This window comes from Oncorhynchus mykiss, chromosome 25 (assembly GCF_057628025.1).
Source record: "Oncorhynchus mykiss isolate SJ-2025 chromosome 25, ASM5762802v1, whole genome shotgun sequence".
Lineage (NCBI taxonomy): Eukaryota > Metazoa > Chordata > Actinopteri > Salmoniformes > Salmonidae > Oncorhynchus > Oncorhynchus mykiss.
In genome coordinates, this window is record NC_143046.1 from 65977870 (window position 1) to 65992594 (window position 14725).

General features: G+C 42.8%; 1 protein-coding gene across 4 annotated transcripts in view; it reads right to left on the minus strand.

Moving 5' to 3' along the window:
• Positions 1 to 5038: 5038 nt before the first annotated feature.
• The window catches only part of LOC110505541 (steroid hormone receptor ERR2), a 65477-nt gene continuing 55790 nt past the window's right edge, over positions 5039 to 14725 (minus strand). For all 4 annotated transcript variants that reach the window (XM_036962525.2, XM_036962526.2, XM_036962523.2 and 1 more), the window contains one exon: positions 5039 to 8290. In XM_036962525.2, the coding sequence (XP_036818420.1) occupies positions 8046 to 8290 (245 nt within the window). In that variant the 3' untranslated portion in view covers positions 5039 to 8045. The remainder of the gene's footprint in view (positions 8291 to 14725) is intronic.

Consider the following 14725-nt stretch of genomic DNA (forward strand, 5'->3'; position numbering starts at 1 on the left):
TCAAGACCATACCCACACATACGGACACCATATCGAAATGATCAAATGGACTGCATAGTGTTGCTTGCTGCCCCATTTGCGGTCCCCTTCTCTCTTTGTGATATACAGACGTGCACTGTGAAGGAGGGCGGGGGACGTCTAACCTCCCCCTGTTCTAAAATGAAATGAATCGACTCTTATTTATTTACTGCATGTTTTGCACTCATTCCATAACACTGTAAATTACCTGCATGGTCAAGGCTCCTTTCTCAGGCAAGGAGAGAAGGGAGGAAAGGACATCAAATATGTCATCTATATGGTATTTCATTCAGGAATCACATAGGATCTGTCAATTTCCATATATCATGGTTTATAAGTCATATTTTAAATACAAAATCCCGTTTATGAATATAAATGTTTGAATTAGGAGCGGACATATGTGCTCTAAGAGGTACAATATGCCTGTAGGCTCCAGACAATGTACCAAGCCAATATTTGTAAGATTTCTATGTCTCGTAAGAGGATAAGGAACGGGTGATTTCCATCCTATATTTTAGGCAGTTGATCACGATCATCTATTTCATCTTAGTTCAAATGTATTCTTATCCTCTCCTTACATGTTTGACACTTAAACCTCCTCAAATACAAATGGTAGGAAATGTAAGTAAATATATTCTAAGATACTATACTTTTTGACTTTGACATGCAATATTTTCACCCTCCTTTTTGTACACAAAGGAAATCTGAGCAGCAGCACACAGTACTTTTATTTTGCTAAAATCGCCTTCAAATGTTTTGTTTGATATCAGAAACAAAAAGGCATTGGGAAGAGAGGAGGGGGACCAGAGAGAATGAGACTGAGCGGGTTAAGGGAAAGGGAGGATAGAGAGTATGTATGTGTGTTTGCAGAAAGAATTCCTCAGCAGCCAGGGCTATTCTCCTGGGATTGGACCTGGTCTCTCCCTGTTCGCCAGAATAAGCAGGGGCCTCCTCCATTATGGCATACAAGTGCCTTTCCTTTAAGGCCAGGGGAGATTTCTAACCTTTGGTTGACATGCAGAAAAGGTCACGTTCATCCCTGGCTTCTCCCCGTAATTTACTCCTAACCATTTTACTCTCTGGCTGGGGCTCTGAGGGAGGCTGAACTCTGCCTGCAAGTCCCACTGAAACTGAAGAAACTAAAATCCCCACAACTGCCACTGAGAGAGTCATATGGTCACAACAAACACATGCATGAGCAGGTGATATTCTGTATATCTCAAAATAAATATATGAGAACAATGCAAAGATCTTGCTGAGTAATGTTTGGTTCTAATTTGCTTAATTAAAATGTGTTTATATATAGGGTTTATACACAAAGCATGTAATTAAGTACGATATTTCATTTAAACAAACCCTTTGCATATTTAAATTGAAAACATATGAATACATGTTTAATTTGGGTTTTGGGTAATGGTGAAAATATTATAATTCATTTTCATCTGAAAATACAATGGAAGAGACAAAAAATATTGTTACAAATATTGTATTACAAGGAAAACACGAATGACAATACTATACTACAATTAGCACGTAATATGCTCACGTGTGCTTGCACACATTCATCAAACTAATGTCTTTATCTAGCTGTAAGTGTACACATTTACAGTAGTGGTCTTTAATGCCAGGGTGATTGTGTTCAATTCCTGTGAAGTGAGCACACACTCTTGTGTAACTGAGTTTTTCTCCATTTGATGGACTGATTCATGTTTATCTGATCTCCTTATCTACCATCATTATTTCCAAACCAGTGGCTAAATTGGAAAAGCCCATAACAACGTGTGAATACATGGCAGAGGCAATAAAATAGAACAGAAGGAGGAGAAGGCCCACCACACAGCAGAGCTTTGCTTTGGCAGTAGAAGATAGACTACACAGATAGCAGGGATATTTCTACTCCCCCACAGCACCATTGAACCACACAAATAAAGATGCAGCCAGCCATATAAATCTCAAAGGAAAGATCAACACTTCAGGTGGGGTTATCTGGTGTGTGTTTGTGTGTGTGTGCGTGTGTGTGTATGTGTGTTTGCGCCTCAATTGTTATTGTTTTAGATAATAAATAATAAAAGGTGCATTTTTATGCAGTGATTTTGTGCTGTGCACTTCCGTTTTAGTGGGCCAGTGGAGTCCCTGCTATATGGACATGTGTGGTAGCCTGCTTCTCTCTTATGAGGCCTGTTTCCCCCTCTGTCTGCTCCCTGAGGACCATTGCTCAGGGGATTTTTAGGGATCACTTCATTTCTGTGGTATTGATCAGCTCAAATGACAGGGCCATTCAGGCAGCTCTCTCCAATTGGTGTGAATGACCTCAGTGAACGCTCTATCCAGAAACCATATCAGCTCACAGGATGCACTCGACTGGTGTGGCACTTTTGAAATACAGGCTCCAGAATGGGCTATGTTTTCAATTGAGTGTAGTCACACGCACACCGTCTCTCTGTGTGTGGGACTATGCGTGTGTGTGTGTGTGTGTATGCATCTGTGTGTGTATGTGTGTGTGTTTGCCTGTGACACCTGAGTGGATATTCAGGAACACAGTCCTGGATGCTGGTTCATTGAGGGACATGAGGTATGCACAACAGCTTGACCCCCCTGCTTCCCATGCATTAAATGGAGAGCAGAGTAGATGTGTAACCTGATAAATGCACTTAAAACAGTGAAGATGGACAGAGAGTGGAGGAAATCTCAGACGGGCTGTAGCCCAGTCTGCCTGCTAGGCAGTTAGAGGCTATTGATTAGCCCCACAGAGTCCAAAGGAGGGCCAGAGGTGTTGGCTTCGTGGATCGTCTTATGCTTGAGTAACAGGTATAGCGATTCACCAAAATGAGCGATTCACCAAAATCTTGACAATGAGAAAATGTTATCTTTTTTAGGTTAGATATTATTTTATGTATTCCACTGCAGTATATGAGATGAATCAGATACAAGGTACACCTGAGGGGCTCTGTACAGCATGTGTACAGCATATTGGGCTACAAATGGGTGATGGTGGAGCAAGTGTTTATTCAGGCACAGTGGATGGAGCCATGCCAGACCAAAAGGGCAGGGGGATCTAGTGGTCCAGGACTGGTCAATCTTGATGGTGAGCTTTTTCCCTGAAAAGAGGACGCTATATTTAACACAATACTACAGTAGTTGACCCTACTTTACGAGGTACATTTTGCAGTGACGTAACAGTTCTCTGTACATTGTGCTGTCGGAGACACTAATACCCTCAGGTTGTGAAATATGTCCCACTCCTGTTATCACAAATGGAGCAATAAATAAACACACAAAAACCAGTCTGACAGTAAGATCAACCGTATCGTACAGAGCAGCTGAGGACTCATATGAAGAGTAAGAGGAAGCGAGAGGAATAAAGAAAATTAGACAGGGTGAGGGGAGACTGAGAGAACGAGGGAGAGAGATAAAGAGAGAGAGGGAGGAGGGGAGAGGAAGAGAGGGAGAGAGAGAGCGAGAGATGGTGGCCCATGCTCTATATCTGTGCCACAAGTTCTCCTGGGTATTTGCGTGCTCCGTTTTCATCCTAAGTGTAATTTGAGCCTTTGGTTGATGCAAAGTGTGTGCAGCAGGTCTGTTCAAATCCAATCACTCACACTGACGTGTAATCCTTTCCCTCCCCATCATCAGTATTGTAATGAATAATGAAACACACTTAAGCAATACACAGCCGTCATACACCTGCGATGGAGATTGCATTCTGATGAGATGCGTGGTAGACCTAATGAAAGGTGTTTTTACTTGTCAATGGCTGGCTGGATGTAAAGCTGACTGTTATCAGTTGAGAGGGAACCGTACAGCTTGGGATATCTGGAGAGCCTGGAGGATCCTCGTGTAGCATGAAAATACCATTACTCTTAATGTACCCATTACATCTCAGATATGTACACAGTATGTGTAGGAGCTACCAGACCCCATGGCAACAGAGAGAATACACCCCCTTCTTTTCTTTCCATTCTTCCTTCAGTCAACCTAAAGCCACCATCACAACCGGCACTGTCTGGTGTCTTCTAACACTGTAGTTTCAACATGGAGGATTATTACAATTAATTGGTTAGCGAGACATTATTTCAAAAAAGGAAATTGCCTCTTATAATTATATAGAGCAGGGAATACTCAAGTCCCAGGAATCTCAGCTTCCTGAAATGATGGATCCATCTCCCCTCCCCTCCACCACCCCGTCTCCCATTCCAGCCCCCCCCCCCCCCCCCCCAGTAGTGCTAGCGTGTCTGCCAGTTTTCTGTGACGGATGCATTTTCTATGGTTCACATCCACAGCTCCTGGTCTGGCTCAGTGGAGGCTGGGGCTGTTAGCTCATCTGCCCGTCGCCGGTGGCCTGTCCGGTATCTGCTGGGACTGCTGCTCTCTGCTCTCACGCTCTTCAACTCACAGCATTAAGTCAATCACAATCTGAGTGTCTGTAAACCCTGTGGACGAGCAGCATGCTAGTGTCTCTGCAGATGAGGTAAATACAATGAGGGGAGGATGGCGTTAGGGTTCAGGTTACAAACTGAATGAGTAAGTAGCCTAGACGTGACAGAGTAAAACATGGATGAAGGCCAAATGTCATACAGCAAATGGTTGATACATAGAAATAAATGTATTCTGTCTGATCCTCTTTCTGAGTCTAATGATATTATTAATAAAGATGAGCCCTTATCTTCACAAATGTGACTTTATAAATGCACTATTTCTCAATACCACTATGTGATTATTATGATATATATATTTTTACCTTTATTTAACTAGGCAAGTCAGTTAAGAACAAATTGTTATTTCAACGACGGCCTGCCCCGGCCAAACCCGGGCGACACTTGGCCAATTTTGCGCCGCCCTATGGGACTCCAAATCGCAGCCGGATGAGATACAGCCTGGATTCAATCCCGGGGCTGTAGTGACGCCTCTTGCACTGAGATGCAGTGCCTTAGACCGCTGCGCCACTCGGGAGGTTTGCTTGGGATCTTTTAACATCACAACATAATCACCAGTGTAGTGGGATAAGAAATGAATCACAGACTTCTGGGAGTTATTTAATTATTTGTTCCTTTTAGGAAATCAAAACATAAAAGTTACACAGATATTGATGATTTAACAATCTGAGATAACAATGTACACTGTTGCCAAATGATATAATTCACACCATAAATATTTATATGTAGGAGCAGGAAATAATTTAAAGTACCTGTTCCTTACTGCAATTTTATCATCAAGGGACCAATTCTGACACAGTGATGTTAATAAAAACATGGACCCGCTTCATAACCAAAATGGGTGTCACACCCATTAATGGCCAACTCATGTGGTCAACTTTAAGCATGCTGTACCTTTACAAACAGATATATAGATGGTAAGAGACAACTGGTGACTACAATTACAAATATCTTGGCAGGAGCATTTCTAGACAATAAATCTTTGATAGAAACATGGACGGCTCAGGTATGTTTCAATACAGTCTTGATGACGAGGATGAAGAGTAAGTCTTGAAATCAAAAGTATCGACAATAGTGATGAGGTAGTAGTCAGCAGGACGCTGCATACCATACTTTATTTTGAACTGCTGTAACTCGGCAACCTACTGTATAGGCTACTGTCCAGTAACTATTGACATTCAGATATATACACATTATATAGAACCAGGGTTTGAATGTAAGATGTGAAGCATTGAGAGGAAGTGCCTGGAGTTTACGTTGCATCGTGTTGGGTGTGAATTTTGCATCGTTACAAAAAGTTTTTAGGCTAAACTGTTTGATGTGTGTAATCTGTACTTGTCCATTAAAACACTTGTATTTTACAGCCGAGCAAAGAAAATATAGTTGTGATATTTATTTTTGATTAGAGGTATTTTGAGTAATATTGAAAAGATAATCAAATTGTCCCAAATCTTAGTAAAAGCATGCTTTCAGCATGGTTTCAGTCAGAATTGGTCCTTGTATTGCACAACAGTAAAATAACTCACGTTACATTGTCCCCTTCTAAAGTGGAGCCTGTTAAGTAGACAGCGGCTAGTTCAAGTTGGATGATTAGGTGCTGGGGTGTGTAGTCAACCTCCATTAAGTGGCCAATCAGGCTGCAGTAAAAGAGGGTGCTGCTGGATTAACACTGGCCAATGATATTACAAGCAGAGTGGCGACCATCCCGTCTGCAATGTCAGGGATTCATTTGATCACAGTATCATATTGTGACGGTACCACAATTTATCACTTCACATAAATCACATCAGTACTATAATCATCCACCTCCCACCACATTCTCTCCCTTTGAGAACAAAGAGCAGCATGAGTCTACAGTACTGAACTACAGGTCCCAGCATGCACCATGGAGGACAACCTGCCTACACACAGAGAGAATGGAGCCCCTCTACTCACTTTCCCACCAGAGATCACACCTTGTATAGACACACTGTGGGACTGGTGCTACCCTTTGAAACGTGCTGACACTTTGTAGTCTGCATGGCTTCTCACAAGAGGAGCACCTTGGGGGGGGGGGGGGGGGGGGGGTGAATTGCTGTCTTTAAGAATGCCTGTCTGTCTCCGGGCCTATTGGGAGGTGTTAGACCACAGCTACTGTGTGAACATGGAGTCAAGCAGCGCTCCACGTGTCTACTGTACTCCTGGAGGGAGGCAGAGCAGCACAGCAGAGAGCAGGCAGACAGCTACAGCAATAACCTCCTTCTGGGTTAAAAATACCCCCAGTCAGTGTGAAGCTCTAGCTACCAACACATCACTGCACTGCACCTGCCATTCACCTCCGTTTGGATGGAGATCCACAAAGGCAGCCCCAGCTATAAAAAGACCGGCAGCTTCTTAAATGGTGATAGCAGATGCTGGGTACCTTGCGCCCTGTGTGTGGGAGGATTCTGCCATGGGCTTAAAGGACCCTAAATAGAGTGTTTGACATATGGGCCTCTGATTGTTTGAACATGGAATCTCCTGGACTTCTGCCACTCAGCATAAATCCTTTGATACCTCCGCCCCAAACCCACTCATCATCTTTCACCCTGCCCAAATCAGGTCATTCGCTCAGTTGCCAAGAGGCAATTTCCATCGGCTTGAACAATGACCAAATGTGGGGTTTGAGATAGAGCACCATTGACAACAACATCTGCAGAGGAGAAACATCTACATTGGCGGGACACATACTCACACACATATGGGCCTTATAGTGACAGACAGACAGCAGCATTGTGAAGGAGAGGGTAGTGGAGGTTTAACATGGCTTGGCCACGGCACGGCTCCCTTTATTGCTGAGTTACTACAGAATAATACGACTGACTACCTGCCTACGCTAGTTTGGTTAAACATGTCATGTGACCAGTTTGTCTTCTTCCTGTCTGAGACAGACCCATATCACACGGCTCACTGCTCTGAAGAGGTATATTCAAGGGCATTTAGATCAATAGAGCTCACATTTAGGTAACAGTTTTTATTCTTTCTTTCTTTCTTTTTTTTCCCCCAAGAAAAAGAATGAGAGAAAATGGCCGTCGGGTTTACCAGAATTAACTGTACACTCAGTTTTCCATATTAATAAATATATACATGTCCTGGTCAAGTCCAGGAGGTGAAATAACTGTCTGACAAGTGAGGCTGTTCATAGTGGTTGCCATGTGTGTTGTCATCAGAACACATTTGGAGATGTCTTGAGGTTCTGACTAGAAACCATGTTAATTAAGAGCCTGCAATTATTCCTTCTGAAGATATAGAGAGAGGGGGAGATCCTTCACATACAGTATGACCACAGACCATAAACAAAACAAAATTATTACTGTACATAGTATTTCTTATATATTTTAAATTAATCTGCATCATTTTATATTTATACTTATAACCAAGTTTTGCATTTGTTCTTCTTTATTTTTATTTTTTTTAATGTCTGGGGCCCGAGGGGGTGGAGAACAAGAGAGGTCAGTCTGTCTCCTGTCTCAGTCAGCAGGGTGTCCCTCTCCTGTCCTGAGTCCCTTCTGTCCATATCTCTCTGTCTGCATTGCCCTGTCCCCATCGCCTTCACAGGGGGCACCTGCTCCTCCATCAGACCTTGGCCTCCAGCATCTCCAGGAAGAGTTTGTGCATGGGCACCTTGCCCTGCACTTTGATGCTGTAAAAGTGCTGCACGGCCTTGGTGGCGGTCTGGCGCAGCAGGGGCAGGGTCATGAGCAGCTTGCCTGCCCGCCGGGGGTCCTCCTGGTGTTGGCTGCTTTCGTAGTCCTGAAGAGCCTCGTGGAGCGCATCCTGGAGCTTCTGCACCGCCTCCACGTCCTCTATATGCATGGAGTCTGGAGAGGAGAGGGAGGGACAGGGTCAGTGAGAGAGGGCTCTTCAACATGAGTCTTATGTTAATATCTTCAGAGATATAATGACAACACAAACCATTGCTCGATATATTGAAATGTAAAATAGTTCTGTAAACAGTAACACATCATCTCAATTGTATTTTTACTAAAGTAAAACATGGCTGGGCTGGGCCTACTGATCTCTCAGTGGAGTCAGCTATGGGACACGTAATCAGCATAATTAACACTGTGACAAGATAAACAACAGAATGTAAAGAAAAACACAAAGCTTAATGTCTTTTTTTTTGCCTGGCGCCCTGGGTTTGATTTTCATATGGCCTTTGACCAATGAGACTGAAAATCAATGTAATCCTGCTGATTCCTGGAGCACGCAATGGAATGAATAGCAGCCAAACCCCAGTGAATGATCACAGATTAAACACCCCACTGTTCCAAAGGACAGCTCCGGAATAGACTGTTTTCTTATAAACACTCTGGGAATTGGACGGTGTAAACTAGCTTCAATAAAGAAATTATACTTCCTTCACATTTTGATTAATTTCCTCCCTCCTCTCCCACAGAAACATCTAGATCAAATAATGAGTGGAATGAAAGTATATACTATTGTACATTTGATTACATTATCATGGGACTGTCAGTGCTTAAGCTAGCTGGAAACCATATTTTGACTGATTGATTATCATACAAAATGTATTCTATCAATTCTGATCCAACCTGTGTAACTAAATGTATGTATGTAGGCCTACTGTAACAGTGAAACTGAATCAACAACAACCACCATGTGTCTCATATGGACTCTGTAGCGCACATCCTCCCTGACCTTCTTTCAGTCTCAGAGGCGGGTTCTCTCTCTCTCTCTCTCTCTCTGGTGTGCCCTGGTGTACTGCATTGTTCACGACTACTTTTACTGCATGTGTGGAATGTTTCACCACTTTTAATTTCTCACTCTCTCCCTCTCTGCCTCCCACTCTCTCTTTGCCTCACCCCTCTCTCTCTCTCTCTCTCTCCCTCCCTCTCTGCCTCCCACTCTTTCTTTGCCTCACCTCTCTCTCTCTCTCCCTCTCTGCCTCCCACTCTCTCTTTGCCTGACCCCTCTCTCTCTCTCTCTCTCTCTCTCTCCCTCCCTCTCTGCCTCCCACTCTCTCTTTGCCTCACCTCTCTCTCTCTCTCTCTCCCTCTCTGCCTCCCACTCTCTCTTTGCCTCACCCCTCCCTCTCTCTCTCTCTCTCTCTCTCTCTCCCTCTCTGCCTCCCACTCTCTCTTTGCCTCACCCCCTCTCTCTCTCTCTCTCTCTCTCTCTCTCCCTCTCTGCCTCCCACTCTCTCTTTGCCCCCCCCCCCCCCCCCCCCCCCCTCTCTCTCTCTCTCTCTCTCTCTCTCTCTCTCAGGGATAGACTGGGGTTGTGGTTATCTCAGTGGTTAACCAGTGTCTGGTACTCGTGAGACAGTGTGTCATTGGTCGCCTGACTCATCTCACCTTGGTGGTGCATATTTCACCACACGGGACAATAAAAGGCAAACAGATTTCAGACTTCATCCTAAATTCATTGACTGGAACAACTGTAAGCCCAAGACCTTGAGACATTTCTCACCCCGACGCTTTCCAATCCACAGCGGTAAAAGGAAGTAGGTCGTGAGAGGGGGGGGGGGGCAGAATAGATGAACAAAAGGGAAAATCACCAGGAACTCAGAGAGCTAACTGACTACTGTATCTCCTGTTTGTGTCAAACAGGATCAGTCAGTGATAAACAGGATATTAGGAAATATAGACATGTCAATGCACTGACAAATTATTAGCAATTAAATGCATTTTAATTACAGTGATAAATCATAGAACTAATACATGTATCAGAGACATTAGTGTGTGTGTGTGTTTGATATTTGAGCCATTACAGTGATCTGATCCCAAGAGTGAGTGACCATAGGGGACAAAGGCCAGAGCGAGTGAGCATAGGGGACAAAGGCCAGAGTGAGTGAGCATAGGGGACAAAGGCCAGAGTGAGTGAGCATAGGGGACAAAGGCCAGAGTGAGTGAGCATAGGGGACAAAGGTCTCAGGGTGAAGTGCAGGCAAGAAGGGAAGCAAAAGAGAACAATAGAGAGAGAGAGAGGGGTAGATAGAGAGTGAGAGAGATATAGAGAGAGGGATATATATATATATATATATATATATATATATATATAGAGAGAGAGAGAGAGAGAGAGAGAGAGAGAGAGAGAGAGATTGATAGAGATAGAGAGGGATAGAGTGAGATAGATATTGAGGGAGAGAGAGGGGGGTTAGATAGAGAGTGAGAGAGAGATAGAGAGAGGGATATATATACATAGAGAGAGAGAGATTGATAGAGAGAGAGGGGGATAGAGTGAGATAGATATTGAGAGAGAGAGAGAGAGAGAGTGGGAGAGAGAGAGAGGGGGAGAGGGAGAGGGAGAGAGAGAGAGAGGGGGGGGGGGAGGGAGGGAGAGAGAGGGGGGAGAGGGATAGAGAGAGAGGGAGTGAGATAGAGAGATAGAGAAAGAGAGAGGGAGAGAGGGATTGAGAGAGAGAGAGAGAGAGAGAGAGAGAGAGAGAGAGAGAGAGAGAGAGAGCAGCATGTAGGCTTTGGAGGAGGGGATGGTTTTAAAAAAACAACTTTGAAGAAACAATTTCCTTGCAATCCATCAGAGAGCCCACGTCGATCCCATTGATAAACTGCTAATTACAAAATCAATCGCTATGAATTTTCACAGCTGTCAGACAGAGGGGCTCCCGGGAGAGAAATCTCACAGAGACCTTGCTCAAACGTTCCGGACGCCCCCTCCCCACCCTGACACAAGGCCTCACTCCCTCCCCCGCCTTCCACACCTCACCTGCCCCACCCCAACAAAGCTCTGCCGTGTGAAAGCAAAGCCCACCATCAGCATTTTCATTTGTCAGCCTGACAAAAAAAGAGAGAGCACGCCCGTGGCCCAGCCAGGCATTGATCAGAGAGGGACAAGCCCTGCCTTCTCAAAAGCAGCCTGTCGATATGAGTGTACCGTCTTTGCATTGGAACAAACGAGACCCATCACTCCCTGATACTCATTCCGTTCGACTTAACACATTTTATTGACAGGCCTTGTGCTCCTAATGAAATGCTAAATTTATCTCCCATGGCTGGCGTGCCCTGCAGCTACTGTTATGGAGATAGCGAGGGACGGATGGAGAAATATCACAACATGGAAGGATTTCAATTAAAAGCTCAGTCCTTCCCTCCTCCCCTCCTTCCCTATCTCTCTCACTCCAAACTAAAGGGTAAAGTCAACAACTACTTTAAACACTGACATGACATGTTGGTCATAGATATAGAAATGTAAACTTAACATATTAAATTCATATATATTAATGTAATGGGGAATATTAACAAATACAAATGATGAACAATTGTTATCACGAGTAAGATAATATTCCAATATGAAATTTTAAGCAGTTTTCTGGATTTGTGCAATGTAAATAGAATTTTAGTTTTTAAATTTAAAAGAATCCCATAAAGAACACTAAAATAATTTTTGATGTGGTGGCAAAAGTGTTTTCAAAATTCAGAACAAATGTAATAGTAATAGTTTCTTCATTTGAAACTAACACTTGCTCTAGATTTGATATATGAACGTTTTTTGAGATTAATTAAATGTGTCCTAAAATGTATAAATACTGGATTTATTCATAAAATTACAATAAAAAGTTTTTTTAAAGTCCCAATTATTATTACTGACTACATGTGTATATTGCTTGTGATTACCCATTTTACAATATCCTATTGTCCATAAAATACTGAAAATTCATACTGTGATTTTCAAAACATATCTTTTGTTTGTTGCAAAAATACAATATCACCTTAAATTAGGAATTTTATATTTATATTTTTAATGATTTTGTTATTTTTGTACCTTTTTTAACTACATTAGGCAAGTCAGTTAATAACAAATTCTTATTTACAACGATGGCCTGGGATTAAAAAAATATAGGAAAAAACAAACATCCTGACAAAAGAGACACCATAACACTACATAAAGAGAGACCTAAGACAACAACATAGGATGGCAGAAACACATAACAACACAGCATGGTAGCAACACAACATGACAACAACATGGTAGCAACACAACATGGCAGCAGCACAGCATGGTAGCAGCACAAAACATGGCACAAACATTATTGGGCACAGACAACAGCACAAAGGGCAAGAAGGTAGAGACAACAATACATCACGCGACAAAGTCACAACTGTCAGTAATAGTGCAATGATTTAGTCTTTGAATGAAGAGACGGAGATAAGAGCTGTCCAGTTTGAGTGTTTTTTGCAGCTCGTTCCAGTTGCTAGGTGCAGCGAACTGAAAAGAGGAGCGACCCAGGGATGTGTGTGCTTTGGGGACCTTTAACAGAATGTGACTGGCAGAATGGGTGTTGTATGTGGAAGATGAGGGCTGCAGTAGGTTGCATACCAGAGAGAATACTATAGACATCAAGACATCAAGAAAGCCATTCAGTAGATTATTGACAAGTTTTTCCAACACTTTTGATAACAGGGCAAAATAGAAACTGGCCTATAATAGTTAGGATCAGCTTCATCTTGACCCTTTAAGTAACGGACACTTCGTGACTGCCTTCCAAGCAATGGGAACCTCCCCAGAGAGGAGGGACAGGTTAAAAAGGTTAGAGATAGGCTTGGCGCTGATAGGGGCAGCAACCTTAAAGAAGAAAGGGTCTAAACCATGTTTTTTTGCAGTCAAGTTTAAGGAGCTCCTTTAGCACCTCAGACTCAGTGACCGCCTGCAGGGAGAAACTTTGTAGCGGGGCAGCGGAAAAAGAGGGAGGAGCAAAGGGGCTTGTCGCATTAGAAGGCGTGGGAGATGGGGGAATGGCTGAGTTGAATAGGAATCATGACTTAATGAAGTGGTGATTAAAGAGCTCCATGTCAGTAACAACTAGAGATGCGCAATATATCAGTGAACATATCAGAATTTCTAATAGCTAAAAAAGCCAACATCGGTATCGGCCCGATATCTAGTTTAACGCCAAAGTTAAAAACCGATGTCAAAGCTACCGTGCATAACTATATAACATGACGTAATAACTCCACGCAAAATGTTGCGCTACACGTGCAACACAGCATTCCTAACCTAGCCCACAATGTCTGCTGTGTGGATCAAGCAGTCAACAAGTCGAGCAGTCATTTAAAAGAGTAAGACAATTTCAGCGAGACAACTCAAAGGCAAAATCCATTAAAGCCAAGATAATGGAATTCATTACACTTGACAATCAACCGTTCTCTATCGTGGGGGGATGTTGGTTTTCGACGACTGGTCGAGCACCGGTACACACTACCAAGTGCTCTATTTTTCAGATGTTGCCCTACTGGAGTTACACAGTAATAGCGTCACGGCTATGGAACGCCGTTTGGGTGTTTGCGTGTCAAAAAATATACAGTAGCACTGTCAAAGCTGTACAAAAAAGTTTGCAAACAAGAAAACACCGGCCACAGACGATGTGTTTACAATACCGCGTTGGTAGCTAGTTTTAGCTTGGCACCTAGCTAGCACCAATACAACCAGCCTGAAAACAATGATCAGTATAAACTGCAGTCATTTTCATTATTCTTACAAATGATTTATGAATCCTTGTAAGTAAGTATTAGCTAGGTTGCCACTTGTTGTTCTCCTACTGAAATTGAACTTCAGTTCATGAAAATAAATAGCTAGCCAGCTACTTAACCCAGCTGCCCAAAGCTAACGTTATAAGCAGCCAACTAGCGTCATTTAGCTAGTGATGGTCGACCAGACTGGGGTATGTGTTGTGAAGCTAGCCACAATAAGGATTAGGCACAATAGTGGAATATGTGGCTTGCCTTCAAAATAAAAGTATGTCATTGAAAGTGATGCAAATTAATACAAATAGTAGAATTATGCCATACTTTTATTTTGAAGGCTAACCGCAAAGTCCACTGTTGTGGCTAATCCTTATTGTGGCTAGCTTCACATTGATGGGTCCGAGCACCATTAATCAAATAAGAACTGTTTTATAAATTAGGATTCATTTAAATGATGACGCCTAGCTATATACAGTTGAAGTCAGAGGTTTACATACACCTTAGCCAAATACATTTAAACTCAGTTTTTCACAATTCCTGACATTTAATCCTCGTAAAAAATTCTGTTTTAGGTCAGTTAGGATCACCACCTTATTTTAAGAATGTGAAATGTCAGAATAGTAGTAGAGAGAATGATTTATTTTAGCTTTAATTTCTTTCATCACATTCCCAGTGGGTCAGAAGTTAACACACTCAATTAGTATTTGGTAGCATTTCCTTAACATTGTTTAACTTGGGTCAAACGTTTCGAGTAGCCTTCCACAAGCTTCCCACAATAAGGCGGGTGAATTTTGGCCAATTCCTCTCGACAGA